Source organism: Bos indicus x Bos taurus, chromosome 6, assembly GCF_003369695.1.
Source record: "Bos indicus x Bos taurus breed Angus x Brahman F1 hybrid chromosome 6, Bos_hybrid_MaternalHap_v2.0, whole genome shotgun sequence".
Lineage (NCBI taxonomy): Eukaryota > Metazoa > Chordata > Mammalia > Artiodactyla > Bovidae > Bos > Bos indicus x Bos taurus.
This window is the reverse complement of record NC_040081.1, coordinates 2,502,710-2,518,180: the sequence shown is the minus strand read 5'-3', so window position 1 is coordinate 2,518,180 and position 15,471 is coordinate 2,502,710. Positions and strand designations below refer to the sequence as shown.

Here is a 15,471-nt window from a genome sequence, read left to right as displayed (position 1 = left end):
TCTGATATTTCATTGTTGGTATAAAGTAATACAACCAATTTCTCTATGTTAATCTTGTATCCTGCTACTTTGCTGAATTCATTAATCAGTTCTAGTAGTTTTGTGTGAAGTTTTTAGGGTTTTCTAAAGCCTGAAGTCTTTTAAAATATCATGCCATCAGCATATAATGACAATTTTACCTCTTTCCTTCCAAGTTGGATAACTTTATTTCTTTTTCTTGTCTGAATGCTCAGCTAGCACTTTCAGTACTATATTAAATAGAAGTAGTGAGAGTTGGTATCCTTGTCTTGTTCCAGATTTTAGCAAGAAGGCTTTCAGCTTTTCACTGTTTAATATTGCATTGGCTATTATTATGTTGAGATATGTTCCTTCCATATTCAGTTTGGTAAGAATTTTTATCATGAATGATTGTTGAATTTTATCAAACACTTTTCCTGTATTTATTGAAATGATTATGTGGTTTTTTAAAAATCTTTTGTTGATGTGGTAATAATAACAAAATAATAATTCTTCCCTCTTTTTCCTTGTAACATTGCTGTCACTCACTTTACTTATACATAAATGTGCTCATACTGCTATGTACTCAATCATGTATGTTTACATATGTAGATAAAATAATAACTGCAACTGTGTAAATGATTTTATATGTTTATATAGATATACATTATTGCTATTATTGTTGCTATTACTATTTTTAACAGACTACTATTTGTTAGAATAAGAAAAACAAAAGCTTTTATTTTATAATCACTTCTCTGCTGTTCTTCCTTTATTTATACAGATCTGAGTTTATGACCTATATCATTTTTTCTATGACCTATCTCATATTCAAATTAAAAGCAGGAAGAACTTTAATTTGAATATGATATACTTAGGTATAGTATTGTATGTATGTGTGTTTCTTGCCATTTATCCTCCTTGGTGTTCTTCATGTTTCCCAGATCTGTGGTTTGGTGTCTGACATTAACTTTGAAGAAATTCTCCCTCATTATTGCTCCAAATATTTCTTCTGTTACATTTTCTCTTATTCCGTTTTTGATATTCCCATTATACATAGGTTATACCTTTTGTAATTGTCCCACATTTCCTGGATATTCTGTTCTGACTTTTTTGTTTGTTTGCTTGCTTATTTTATCTTATTTTCTCTTTGCTTTTCAATGTTGGACATTTCTATTGACTTACTTTCAAGCTTAGAGATGCTTTCCTCAGCTGTGTCCAGTCTAGTAGTGAAACCTTTAAAGATATTCTTCATTTCTCTTACAGTGTTAATGATCTCTGGCAATTCTTTTTTAAGCTTTCTTATAATTTCCACCTCTCTGCTTACATAGATCATCTGTTCTTACACGATGTCTATTTTATTCATTAGATCCCTTAGCATATTCATCATAATAAGTTACTTTGAATGCCAGTCTGACAATATCAATATTCTTGCCATGTCTGAGGCTGACTCTGTTGCTTGCACTGTCTCTTCAAACTGTGTTTTTTGATTTCGAGTATGCTTTTAATTTTTTCTTAACAACTGGATGTTATGGGTAAAAGTAACTGATAAATAGCCTTTAATGATGTAGTGGTAAACTGTGAGGAGAGGGGATGTATTCAACTGTCCTAAGATTAGGTCTCACTCTTTGAGTGAGTCTCTGAACTGTGAACTTCACAAGCTCTCCTTAGGTCGCTCGCCCCACTTAGGAGAGGTAGGTGCTTACAATTGGCTGGTGTTGGGTACATCCCTTCTCTACTATGGGAGACGAAAGGTAACTGGAAGTGGGTGTTACTCTTCCCCCAGGCCAGTTAGACTGTGATAAAAATCCAGCAGGTTAGGCTCTGAAAAAATAATTCTCCTAAAGAGCAGGCCTTGTTATGAAGTATAGAATTCTCTGACATATTTTAAAATGGTTCCTCTTCCTCGCCTCCTGCTAGAAGCACAAGAGGATTTTTCTCCAATATTCACCGTAAAAGTGCAGTTAAGCTCCTGAGGGTAAACAACACAGCGTGCCTCTCCCCTCCCATATGACTGGAGTTTTTAACTCTCAAACTTGTCCACTCGAAAGTGAAAGTGAAAGTCACTCAGTCGTGTCTGACTCTGCAACCCCATGGACTATACAGTCCATGGAATTCTCCAGGCCAAAATACTGGAGTGGGTAGCCGTTCCCTTCTCCAGGGGATCTTCCCAACCCAGGGATTGAACCCAGGTCTTCCACATTGCAGGCAGATTCTTTTCCAGCTGAGCCCTGTCTGCTACTAGGGAAGCCTGTCCACTCTAAGTCTCCATTAGAGTTCAAGTTTTTTTTTGCCCCAGTACTGCTTCCATAGAAGTTTCTCCTCCAGTAACTTGTGATTCTCTGTAACTGTTTGTCTCTTCAATTTGGGTCCAGTAGTCTGTTCAGTGACTTCACTTCTCTTATGGACCTAAAGAGAATTTCTGGTTTTCAGTTTGTTCAGGTTTTTACTTCGTAGGACAAGGCGACAATTTCTAAGCTTATTACTTGCCAGACTGGAGACCAGAAGTTAGGGTTTCTTTTTGGAGTGATAAACAAAAACTGGAATCATATAGTGATATTGATTGCACAACTCTGTGAATATACAAAAGACCACTGGAAAATACTTCTAAATAATTAATTTTATAGTATGCCAATTATATCTCAATAAACAATAAAGAGAAAGATTGCCCAGAAATCCAAATGACCCTCACAGTTTTCATTTCTGATGCTAAAACAAACAGAACTTTAGGCAAGGCTACTTTTGACAAAAGAATAAGTATAATAAAATATAATTGCTTTAAAAATATGTGAAAAGTCACAGTTCATGATGTAATTCTGCTTAGTGAAGTAGCAGTTGTAAAGTTCCATGAAAAACTGCTTAAGTATAAAATACTGAAGATTTAATTTTAAAAAACACTTTTAATAAAATACTGTTCACCCTTGGTCAACAATTTTAATTGACAGCTCTTTACGTTCTCTCCCAGGCAGGATTCAAGATTAAGGAGTTATGTAGGCACAGTCCTTGTAACAAGACTCCACTCATGAGACCCTATATGATGATGTCAGGCTTCAACTCGACCTGCTTATTGGTAAAATAATCCTAGAAGATGACTCAAGCTGGGATACCAGAAAGACTAGGGGTTGTATAGATCAGGAGGGCAGAGGAGAGCAAGACCTAGAGAACATGAAAGCAGGTTTGTATTGATAATCCTTGGGTGAGGGAGATCTGTGTCTCAGCTCTGCCCCTGGGCTTGAATCTCCATAATTAGGGATTTGTGTTAGCTTTCAGAGGATGGCTTTGAAAATATCTAACTTTTACCTTCCTGATGTTGTTTAGGATTAGGGTCAGTGTGGACTAGAGATACAGGTCAGGAATGGAAAAATAGGGGATGCAGAGGTGGGGGAATCACGCAGAGTCTGGCACGTGGGAAACGTTCTTGGTGTAGGTCAAAGGCTCGTAGTCAGAAGCCAAGTTGCCTGGATTAGAATCCTGGCTGTCATTTACCAGCTGAACAACATTGGATGAGTTACATAACATCTCCATGCCTCAGTTTTATCTTCAGATATGTGAGGAAAGCATTAGTGGTACTTTATAGAATGATTTGTGATAACTGCTATGTATGTGATCATTTTTATTAGAAATTTAAAAATAGCAATGAAAATAAGCCCATTGTAGAAATGTTTAATATATATATATTCATATCCATACAATGTGTTGCATGTACACACACACAAATATACTAATAAAGGAATCATTAAATGAAATTTGAGAAATCTTATCCATTTGCCCTAGAAAGCTACGCTATCATTCTCATGGGCTCCAATTCTTAAGTGTAATGTGTTGTTTGATGGACCACAGGGATAAGTAGGTGAAGAAAATAGGGAGACTGTGAAAGAATTCATGCTTCACTGAGAAATTACATTCCAAGAGAATCTCTGATTGCTGAGAAAAGCAATCCTGGCTGTAAAAAAAAAAAGGTCTAGCACTACCTCTAAACTCACTGAACAAGGCCAGTTATCCCTGGGACCCCAGCTTAAATTTACTTCTTTCTACCATTTTTACTGTTCATGGAAAAATACTTTGTCAAAATAAATATTTACTTGGCTATTGAATTTTGAAGGTATGGTAAAATGTGCATGCACATATATATTCTTGGAAATTTGTGGAATAGAGAAGAGAATGACAATATCCAGTCAACAGTAAAGAAATAAAGGTGGTATGAATAACCCATGGAGAAGGAAATGGCAAGCTACTCCAGTACTCTTGCCTGGAAAATCCCATGGACAGAGGAGCCTGGTGGGCTGCAGTCCATGGGGTCGCAAAGAGTCAGACACGACTGAGCGACTTCACTTTCTCTTTCACTTTCTTTCTATGAATAACCCAGTTCTATTTTAAATGGAATTCTCTCAGAAGGAAACTCTGGATACAAATAATCACCATGGCCATATTCTCTCCCCTCTTCCATGTCAGTCCTTTCTGCAACTGAAATAAGAAAGAAGGTGAATGTCATTGTTATGCCTTAATAATGTTACTTGTAAGGAGGGAAAGAGAAGTCACTTCCTAAAACTCTATCATATGTTCAGCACATTGACGGGTTTGATAGCACTGGCAAGACTTTAGTCTGATTCCTGCTGCATCTGCTGCTCAGTGTGTGGGGCTCAGATGTTTCAACTTGAGCTTCAGTTGCCTCTTCTGTGAAGTGGTCACACCAGTCACACAACCTCACAGGTACTTAAATATTTGATATACTACTTGCTTAGGAAATGGCAACCCACTCCAGTGTTCTTGCCTGGAGAATCCCAGGGACGGGGGAGCCTGGTGGGCTGCCGTCTATGGGGTCACACAGAGTCAGACACGACTGAAGCAACTTAGCAGCAGAAGCAGCAGACTAAGTGCTTGAAACCCTATTATCATTTTCTTCCTATTTTATGTAAGCTACATTATAATTATGCTCTTGTACTAAACCAGCGATTGATTTTTGTTCTTGAGTTTAATAAAACTCAATGGTTTGTATTTAACATGAATGTTTATTTCTTCTTGAATCACAATGGATCTGTGGTTGATTCTAGACTTTACTACTAGCTCATGGACATCTTTGGATGAAAGAGAAGAATTTGGTATTTGGTTCATTATGAAAAGCTAAAGAATGAGCAGCCTATACAGCTGAATGAAGATTCGAGAAATGGCATCTCAGCAAATGTGCTGACAAAAAAGCACCTGCATATTCAGGCTGTTCTCAAGCAGCTATTTGTTTCCATAGCACCTAAGTAGACAAAGACAAATCTTCCATTTGTCCCCCAAAGCAGAAAACACCAGTTAGTTTCAAATTCCAGGTTTTGGTAAGGAAAGATGATATTTTTCATTATGCATTAAATGATGGTTTTAGAATTTTTTTTCAGCTAACTGAAATTCATTCTTTGGCTATAATTTGAATTTATATTAACATTCAATGCAAAGACTGATATTTGTCTTACAAGACAAATCATGCAAGTTTCTAAAGTGTCATTTTGGTTATTTTAGAAACGAAAATGATATAATAAAAGAGAAAACACCTCTGTGGTAAAAATGAACTTAGGAGAAGGAGTCCAAGAAAATTTGAGCATGTAAAGTCAATTTAATAATAAATGAGAAAGAAAGATTTGGACCATTATTTATTCATTTTTAAGAAATTTTTTTAAAAACCTTCTGTGTACTTGCTTGCACTTTGGTAAATACACTGGGACACAGAGTCATATAAAACAGTTGCTGTCTTCATTAAGCTTCAGCAAGCCAGGGAGAGAGGCTGGACCACCAAGGGCTATACCACAAGGTATAAAATGCTTTATTGGCAAGCGGGTAGAGGATGCTTCACAGGTGGGAAGACAAGGACCAAAAAGGAAAAAAAAAAGTGAAGCTAAAGAGAGACACAAGAGAGACTGTTCAGAAAACAGAGAAACAATTTTAGTAAAATCAGACACATTTAACATTTTGTATAATACATCAAAGATATACTTATTTTTTAAATATCTCTCCTTTCAATGATTCTGAGGCACAGTAATGATTACAGGGTACATGAAATGAAGTATCAATATATACGTGACAAAATGCCTTGGTACACAGTGCATGATTGGTAAGACTCCACAGGGCACACAGTTCACACAAGTTAATATGAGCTACAGGAAGTGACCTCAGTTTTCTAGTATTTACCCCTCCTAGGCAGGGTGGGCAATCTTTCAACACTGTACACCTTGGTGCCCTTTGAAATATGGCCATTGAACATTAAAAATGAGTAACTATGTAGGCACTGATGTATAGAAAATACACTTTGTGGTCATATATATTATAAGCTGGAAATAAATGCTTTAAAGCTACATATATTTATTTATGCCAGAAAGCTTGACAAACACCAAACAGTCCATGAAGAACGGAAGCCTCTTGATCATTCATTCAAATAAATATATTCCAACTCTATGCAGCAATACTAATTTAATTGTTATACTCTGAAAGCCTTTGGTTGTCAGGAACCAAAATAGTTTTGAGGTTAGGGAACTGGTTTTCCACTTAATTCTTGTGGATGATCCAATTCCCCATGATATTCACCACTCAGTATTTTTAAATGCATTTTTTCATCTGAAGTGATAATCAATTAGGAACAAAATAAATCCTGTCTTAAAATTTCAAAAACAATGCAAGTCACTTCTGAACGATCTCAGACTAGGCATTCACATCTTGAATGCTGCTTTTGCAAGCTGTCACGTGTAACAGGCTGAAGGGATGTGTATACTGCACAGGACTGCCCAATCTATTGACAATCTCATCTAAGCAGGACTGTCTGATCTACCAACAATCTCACTGAGCCAGGGTGGCTCAATGGAGAGAGAACATCGGATACAGTGCTTCTAAAGTCAGTTTATACAAATATATTAAAGAAATTTCTTTCTAATAAATACAATATAAAAGCCTTTCTACTCTATGCATAAGTTTACAAAAAAACCACTTCAAAGATGTCTGGTCAAAGCTATTGCCAAAATATTCTAAAGCCCACACAATTTGTTCCAGATATAATTATGACAGCTACTACAAAAGCAGTAAAAAGCAACACAAGAAAATCTTGGTCTTCCTTAAATGATTTCAATCCCATTCTGTAAGAGAACAGGTAATGAAAGTCCATTCAGGTTGTGCTTGTTTTTAAGCAGACGTCAATCATTTGGGACCAAATGCTATGGCAGGTTCAGATTTTTTCATTATCGTCAGTGTGGATCTTTTTAAGTGCGACTGGGCTTGCTTGCTTCAGAGATGTCTTAGAAACATCCGTGTGCATGGTGGACATGGCGATGGTCTCATAGTCGTCATCCCGAGACCGGAAATCACAAAAGCTAAAGAAGAACTGCAGGTCTCTCTGGAAATTTTTGTTCAGGAAGCCATAAAATATAGGGTTGACACAAGTGGAGATCATGGCTGTGAGGTGGCAGAGAAGGAACAACAGATTATGGTTGCAGGTAGCAATGATCTGATGGTCCCAGTCAAACACAGTGTTGAAGATGGTGAGAGGCAGCCAGCAGACGGCAAACGCCACCACGATGGACAGCAGCATGACGTTGATTCTTTTGGCTTCACTGGACCTGTACTTATTGTCTCTCATCTTGTCCATCATGCTGTTTCTTCTTTTTAAGCGTACATATATCTACAGAAGGGAAAAAATAAAGAATTCAAATAGAACCACTCACTGAATGAGTACTCCTGTGGAAAGAAAGTAAAAATGAAAATGGTAGGGGGAAAAGGTTTTCCTACCTTGAAGTAGCAAATAAATATAAAACAGAGCGGGCCAAAGTACTGTAGCACCAAGAGGAGAGTGGTGTAAGACAGCCGGTGAGAGTCTGATGGAAATTTATCAAAGCAGACGTATTTGTCCTTGAAGGCATCAAGGGTCACATTTTGAAATGGCTCATCTGTCAATACTTGATAGATCAGGAAGGGCAGAGAAGAAGCCACAGCAAGGACCCAGATGACAGCAATACCTACGTATGCATGTCTATTATTTGGTCTCCAACCCCGAGGATTGATAATCAGCTGATGCCGTTCCACGGCAATAAGGACCAGAGAGAAGATGGACACAGTGATGGAAACGCACTGCACAAAGGGGTTCAACTTGCACATTGCCTCACCAAAAACCCAGTGGTCCATCAGTGTGTAGACAAACGTGAAGGGAAGACACATGATGGCCACAAGCAAGTCTGAGAAGGAAAGGTTCACAATCAGGATGTTGGTGACATTTCTCATCTCTTTTTGTTTCAAGATGATGATAATCAAAGCCAGGTTTCCAGAGACCCCAAGAATGATCACAGCTCCATAAGCAAGTGCTAACGTGAATATCATGGCCAAGGGCAGATGACAATCAACATTTTCAAAAGCCAAAAACCGGGAATTCTTCTCTGAAAAGTTATAATAGATTGAATGATTTTCCACCTGAGAAAATGATGTTGAATTCATTTTGACTGGTTTGGCTGTTATAGATGACTTTAGACAAATGGACAGTATGTTTCTTCAAAGCAGGTCAAAGACTCAACTTATTTTTATTCTCTATATTAAAATCCGTTTATCAAAATTATTCTGAATTCTTCATTCCCTTGAACTGAACAATCTGTAAAGAGAAAATGACCAATTGTTTTATTAATTTTATTGAGGGCAGTCGCAACAAGTTCTCACTCATACTACAATTTAAAGAGAAGACACTGAAATAAACAAAATGTATTCTATATATACATCTTTTTTTAAATAGTAGAAACTGTGCAAACAATTTGAAAACATTACTAATACTTTTAATTGAATGTACTTATGTATTGAGTTTCAGGAAAATGTAGTGGTCTGTGCATTAGTAAAGTGTGTATAAATCTCCTGCCTATTAGTCTTACATAAAGGACCATCAGCACATTCCTAAACATTGTAGGAATATTAACATATAAAAAAACAATGCACAGGTTAGAATATTTGAAACAGATATGAAACTAAGAAAGGAAAACAAAAAAAAGTTGTACCTAATTATTTCTCTTATTCTAAAAAAGAATTTATCAAATTGTATTGATAGCAATAGCCCCATCATACACTGAACTGCTTGCTCTTCAGAGAGGACTATTTGGCACAAGTACCTCAAGAAAATTATCAATTCAGTGAACCACCAAGAAACTTTATCCTATGAAGGACTGCTGAAAGAACAGGAGATGTTTAATCCAGAAAGGACTTCCTAGGAATCATACACACATCTTCTCCTATCTGAATGGGCAGCATTTGGTCCATAGCTTCTGGTTCAGAATACTGTGTCCACTCAAGTTAGAAGTAGGACCAAGGGAAGTGGATTATATTAAAACTATTTCACATCTTTATGAGGAACAAGAGTTTAATTAGATGGAACAAACTGCCTGCAAACTGTTCCCCACACATAATTTGTAATTGCTACTAGAAAGTCTGGGAAAGTTCTCATGGTGTGTAGGGGATTCAACTGGGGTAACTCTGAAGTTATTTCTGACTTAAAGATTCAACAACTTAATTAACATGTCAGAAGCTTTCTATGGATTTCTAAGGTTTTGTTCATGTAAATATCTTCCCTCCTCACTAGACTGTATACAAATAGAAGGCTGAGATGTAAATTTTAGTTGTACTTTTGATCTTTCACAGCATTTTGTAATAGGAATACTCTTTTCTTACCAACAAAACAAATCATAGACAACAGTCTTGTAGACCTTAAAATCTCCTTTAAAAAAAAATCTCTGATTTTCCTTAGATTATTAAGTAAATATACGAGATGAGGTTTCTTATGTTAATTAACAAGCCATTGTGCCTGTGTTAAGAAAGGGAATTGCAGTGCTTTTCTTTCTTCTGTGAGAACAATAAAGAAAATCATGCAGATTTACTTCCATTGAAAAGGAGATAAGAAATTTCATGAATAAAATATGCTTTTGCTTTTTAAGTCGTGCCACTATTGAATCTTTCCTTGAGTGCTTTTGCTTTCTAGAATATGAGGTGTTGTCTGTTATAAAACTACAACTTATAAAACTGAAGAATAAAAGTAAAGGTTGCTACCATGTAATGAGAATGAAATTAGCAGAGCTAGGAAAGGCAGTGGAATGATATCAAGTGTGAATGTTATAGAAACTCTCTCCTCTGTCAGCAGCCTGGAAAGACTCCTAGACTTCCTTGGAATCACACTTTTCTCTCAAGAATACCAAAGAGAGAGGATATCTGTGTCTCTCAGTGTCTGAAAATGAACTGAGAGGAAGCAAGTGCTATTCTAAAAATTATTTGGACATTTTGAATTTAAGAATTCAGGAAAAATAATTTTTAACTGGAGGATAATTGCTTTCCAATTTTGTGCTGGTTTTTGCTGTACAACAACGTGATTATACATATATTGTCTCCCTCTTGAGCCTCCCTCCCACGCCCCCATCCACACCTCTAGATCGTAACAGAGCAGCAGGCTGAGCTCCCCGTGCTATACAGCAACCTTCTACTAGCTGTTTTACACAGCTAGTAGAAGTGTATACACTTCAATGCTACTCTCTTAGGAATTCAAGAAAATTTCTCATCATACTTCAGAGTCAAGTTGCTAGAAAGGTATTTAACATTACGGCTCAATTATCTGACTTTTTCTTTACTGGTAGAACTAGCATGACAGGAAACTGAATCCTCTAACTCCGCATAGCCTCCTGTCAGCACATGGGACTCAGTGGAGCATGCGACACAGCGATCACTACGCTTCCTGGGCTGGCCTGACACCTGAACACCACCACCCTGTCCCTCACTCCTGGTCTAACAACCCCACAGGACATGCCCTGTCCCAGCAGGGCCAGTCCCTTCACAGTCACCAAGGGCACCAGCCCATTATAGCTTCTGCATCTTTGCCTCTGCTGCTCCTCATCATCCATCCAAATTCTACCCAGCTTTCAAAGCACTATATAGTCCCTTGAATCTTAATTGGCTCCTCTCAATTATAATATTATCTCTTGAAGGTAGATATTATGTGTATTTCATAATACCTTGCAAATATCAGCTTTAGAATAAAAATGGCTGATGTGGAAAGCTTTTATGTGAGTTAATACTAACATCAATAGCTGAATTCTATTGTTGACTGGAAAAAATGCATGACCTAAAAGCTGAGAATTATGTTTTATTTGGTGGACACACTGAGGACTCAAGCCCCGTAGACACCCTCTCAAATCATTCTGAGGGACTTCTCCAGAGAGGTAAGGGAGGAGCCAGCATATATAGGAGTTTTTGCAACAAAAATCAGGTAGTTGGAACATCAAAATATTACTGTTAATTAAAGAAAACAAGACACCTGAAGTTAATGAATTTAATGCATTTCTATGTATGGGAAGATATAAGAGTCTGGGCTCACTGAAATACTGTCAGGGCCAGTATCCTGTTCTTTCCTGTGTCAATTTCCTCAGGGTACACAGTTCAGGGCAGCTGCAGTGGCTGGTGGCTTGATGGCCCAGCATTCTTTGTTTGCTGATATGGACTCCAAGGTGACTTCCTTGTCTACACTATCATAGTCCTTTTACATGTAAAATGGATGCTAGTTAAAAGAATCATTTTACTAGGTCAGGTGTGGGGGATGTTCCACTTCATGAAAAATTTAAAAAGGAATTGTTTCTGAAAGAGAATTCACTCATCCAAGAAATATTTATTGGACACTATTTTGTGTCAGACATGGTTTTTGTGGAAACAACAGTGACCTTCCTATTGGGTTTCTAGTCTTAAGGACAGAGAAAGACATGAAAAAATAAATACGTAAAAGAGACAGTACACAAGATGGTAGTAAGTGCAGTGGAGAAGAATAAAGCAAGGCAGGGGACTTGGGATTGTCGGAAGAGCATTGCTGCTGGGTGGCTTGGAAGGTGTCTGATTGCTTGAGAACAGGGCTATGAGCCAAGACCCCGCAGTCGGGGAGGGAGCCATGTAGACGCCTCAGGGAGGCAGCCCATGTGGAAAACACAGCCCAGATCCTTAAGACTGGAGTGTGTGTGGTGCAAGTAGATGAGAAGTGAAACAAATAAGGGAGGGACTATGGAGCAGTAGTTGGAGGGTAAGCAGAGGAGAAACAGACTGCAGAGTATGACTCCAGGGACAGTCTTTGACTTGTCTCAGACAAGAGGAGGACTCGCCAGAGAGTCTCTGGTAAAGACGTGAAGTCCTATGATAGTGTTTTAAAATTCTTACTCTAGCTGTTGTTTTCAAGGACTTAAGACAGGAGAGAGAAGTAGGTAGGTTCATTTAGAGGCTAGTGCATTAATCCAGGCAATAGGTAATGGAGGCACCAAGATGTTTGCAGTGAAAACAAAGAAAAATACAGTTTATATCTATTTTACATCTATATCTAAGTCAAAATTTACTTTGACTTTGACAAAAGTCAGTACATATGGGACTTAATGCAAACACTTATTAAATTATTACAGTTTATGGGCAACAAAGCTTTCTTGCAGATGAATTTAGGTTAAATCTACTGAAACTCCAGTCTTTGAAATTATCTTTGAATTTATATTTGAAATTTATATCCCTTTAAAATTATATTTGCTACACATACCTGTTGAGGAATAGCAGTTTTCTTATTACGTAGAAGTTACTTTAGCTACATAGAAAATGAAAACTATTTTTTTTAGAGTATTCAAAAGACTCCTTTGCTAAGTGCATGTCATTCCACTTGTGTAAAACAGTTCTGCATGAGATAAAAGGTATATTTTAAGCCTACCTAAACATAATCTCAAGGATGATAATTGTCAAAAAATAACAATATTGAGAATTTACATACATCATCTTTGAAAAAGAAAATGATTTAATATTTATTATTCCAATATACACCTCTAAAATGAAATAGGGACCTAAAGACACGTGGCAAAATAAAAACAAATGGTTGTTAAATCTCAATAGAGCTGTCCTGCTCCTTGGGACAAAACAGACACACACACTACATATATCACCAGTTGGCAAATTAGCCCCCTTCCAAATGGAAATATTTCTCCATTACAGTTAGAGTACTGGCCTTCATGGTTTGCTGTCCCGAGAGCTGTTACAACCTGAGAAAACAGCTCTCTGGTCACAACCTGTTTCAGGTACATTTTATCATTTATTCAAAACTGGCTGCTCAACTCCCTAGTTTTTTGGAAAAGAAGTATCAGCCTTGTTACTCACCAAATTAACTTTGTTAATAACCAAAGTTATTGCTAGTTCATGGACGTGAGTTACATAATTCTGTTTTTTTTTTTTTTTTTTTCCCCTTCCGGGAGGGCTTGCTCAACAGACACCTGCCTTGTAACAATAAGGAAAGACTAACAAAGCAGTAGTCGCTCACCGAAAAGCAGTAGGTCTTTGGTCATCGGTATGCAACGCAATCCGGCAGACAGCTTTCTGCTCTCACCGGGGAAGCAACACTGTTGCTGGGGTTTCGCGTTCAGGCAGAGCCAGGCAAGCTCTGTGCTTCCCCTGCCCGTGTGCCACCTGGCAAGTTATGCTTTCCCTGGGATCTTGGTGGGAAGGCAAATCTGAAAGCCCTTTAAAAAAAGAAAAGAAAAAAAGAAAAAATAAAGGAATGTCAAAACATCCCCTCACTTTCCCCTCCCCTAGATTTTCCTGAGTTATCAAAGAACAAATGGGATGTGTTAAATCAAAATTCCTGTCGGCACGCTTAGGCGCCCACCTTTTTCATATTGTGTGACTGCGTGAACTGCCCCAAACTGTCCTCATTCCTAACACTTCCACCCCCTCCCTCTCCGCCACACACACACACACACACACACGCCATCCATTTGTCTGGAGACGTCTCTATCAATAACGATGAGACTGGCCAAAGCAGAAAACATCCACAACGGCCGGAAACAGACAAGCAGAGCCCAAACTCAGTTCTCTCTGGCCCAAAGGGAAAAGTGGAAGTGCTAGTTGCTCAGTCCCATCCGACTCTTCGCGACCCCATGGACTGTAGCCCGCCAGGCTCCCCAGTCCACTGAATTCTCCAGGCAGGAATACTGGAGTGAGCAGCCATTCCCTTCCCAGGCGATCTTACCCTCCCAGAGATCCAACCTGGTATCAGTCCTTAAAATATTCTCCGGTCTCCAGTCCACCTGGAGACCAATGGACCACTTTGGCCACCCCAATCTCCAGTTCATCCACAATTTCCTACCCAGTGGCGCTCCACCACCACCACCACCAGTGTAAAAGGACCTCGAGAGTTGGATGCTGGAAACTTGGAAGTAGGGAACAGGGTGTCTCTTAGTGAGCGGCGTGAGACAGGAGAGGCCGGCTCCGGTGGGTAGGGCTCCACCCAGGCAGCGCGCTGGGCGCCCACCTGGACCGGGGCGGCTCCCCGCCGACACGAGCGGAACGCGGGGTCGAGGCGGACTCGCAAGCCCTTCTCCTCCCGCTGTCCCAGCGGCGTGTTTCTTCGCAAAAGCCCACCGCAGCCGCCCCGCGGAGGCTCGCGAAAGATGCCAAAGACAGCGAAGGAAGAGGGACGCAGTCTCACCATGGCCAGAGGAGGGGCACTCGAACCTCGTACAGAACCTGGGTCACCGGCGTCCACCCCACACCTCAGCGGTCCCGTGTGGCGGGTGGTATGGAGCATCTCGCTACCGCCTGCGCGGGACCGAACCGAAGGCTGCCCGGGCGCCCGCAGCTCCTCATTTCGGGACTCAAAAGCCTTTCCTTCTTCCTCTCTCATCCTTCACCTCATCAGTGAGAGATTTCTCAAAAGTCAGTCCCTTCAAAAGTGTACACTTGGAACTTACCCTGTCTGCTGGATCCGTCTTTTGGCCCGTTTATTAAAGCGAAAAGGACGGTCGCGGAAGGGAGTGGAGTGGAAAGATCGCGGGTGTTTGTCCGGCACAAATCCTAAAGATCGGTGGGGAAGGAAAGAGCAGCCCCTGAAGCTGAGCTCCACCTAGTCCCGGACACGTGACAGCCCGGGTGCGCCGCAGCCCCCCGCACCCTCTCCGCGGTCTCGCCGGAGGCTCCGGGGGAATTCGAGAGGCAGCGTGGAGAGCCGCGCGCACTGTCCGTCCACGCGCCCCGGCCGGGGTGCGCGCTCGGCACTCGGAGGGGCGGGCAGGGAGGCGCTGCGCCGGACTGAGGTCCCGCCCGCGCGCGGTCGCTGGCGGTCGGTGCCACCTCGCGGCCGAGGCTGTGCGGGAAGCCGAGAGAAACCCAGCTCCGGGGAAGCGGGCACTAAGCCCATCCCGACTGCGCCGCTTCTGTCTCTCGCCTCTCTTGTGATGTTCGGATGTTTCTTACGCCAGACCAGAAGTTTTTGTTTTTTAACAGCGAACAAAGAGAAGACCTTAAAAAAGCACAAGTAGCAAATCTCAGATAAGATGGACTGGCTTTTTTTTGAAGGTTTTCTTTTCTTTTTCTTTTTTTTCTCTAGGAAAACGCGGTGAGTCAGATGTGTTCCCAGCATCGAGCTACTTACTCCTTTCGGGGAGCATGAGGAATGGAACATTCGACTGCGGGTCAGAAAGAGTCAGTGCT

The 15,471-nt window shown here is 40.0% G+C and overlaps 1 protein-coding gene across 2 annotated transcripts; it reads right to left on the bottom strand.

Annotated features, from left to right (window-relative positions):
* Window positions 1–5,777: 5,777 nt before the first annotated feature.
* NPY1R (neuropeptide Y receptor Y1) lies at window positions 5,778–15,022 on the bottom strand. 2 transcript variants are annotated; one of them, XM_027543688.1, is made up of 4 exons: window positions 14,733–15,022; window positions 13,304–13,502; window positions 7,750–8,599; window positions 5,778–7,642 (listed from the first exon to the last, which is right to left on the bottom strand). In XM_027543688.1, the coding sequence occupies exons 3-4, from the start codon at window positions 8,446–8,448 to the stop codon at window positions 7,190–7,192; spliced, it is 1,152 nt and encodes a 383-aa protein (XP_027399489.1). In that variant the 5' UTR covers window positions 8,449–8,599; window positions 13,304–13,502; window positions 14,733–15,022; the 3' UTR covers window positions 5,778–7,189. The 2 variants fall into 2 exon arrangements, with proteins under 2 accessions (XP_027399489.1, XP_027399490.1); XM_027543689.1 differs by lacking the exons at window positions 13,304–13,502; window positions 14,733–15,022 and adding an exon at window positions 12,539–12,638.
* Window positions 15,023–15,471: the final 449 nt, after the last annotated feature.

Excerpts from the sequence above, each read along its gene's own strand:
- NPY1R (XM_027543688.1), bottom strand. The coding sequence starts at position 8,448 with ATGAATTCAACATCATTTTCTCAGGTGGAAAATCATTCAATCTATTAT. Across the intron at positions 7,643-7,749 it reads TATTTATTTGCTACTTCAAG|ATATATGTACGCTTAAAAAG; the intron begins GTAGGAAAACCT and ends TCCCTTCTGTAG.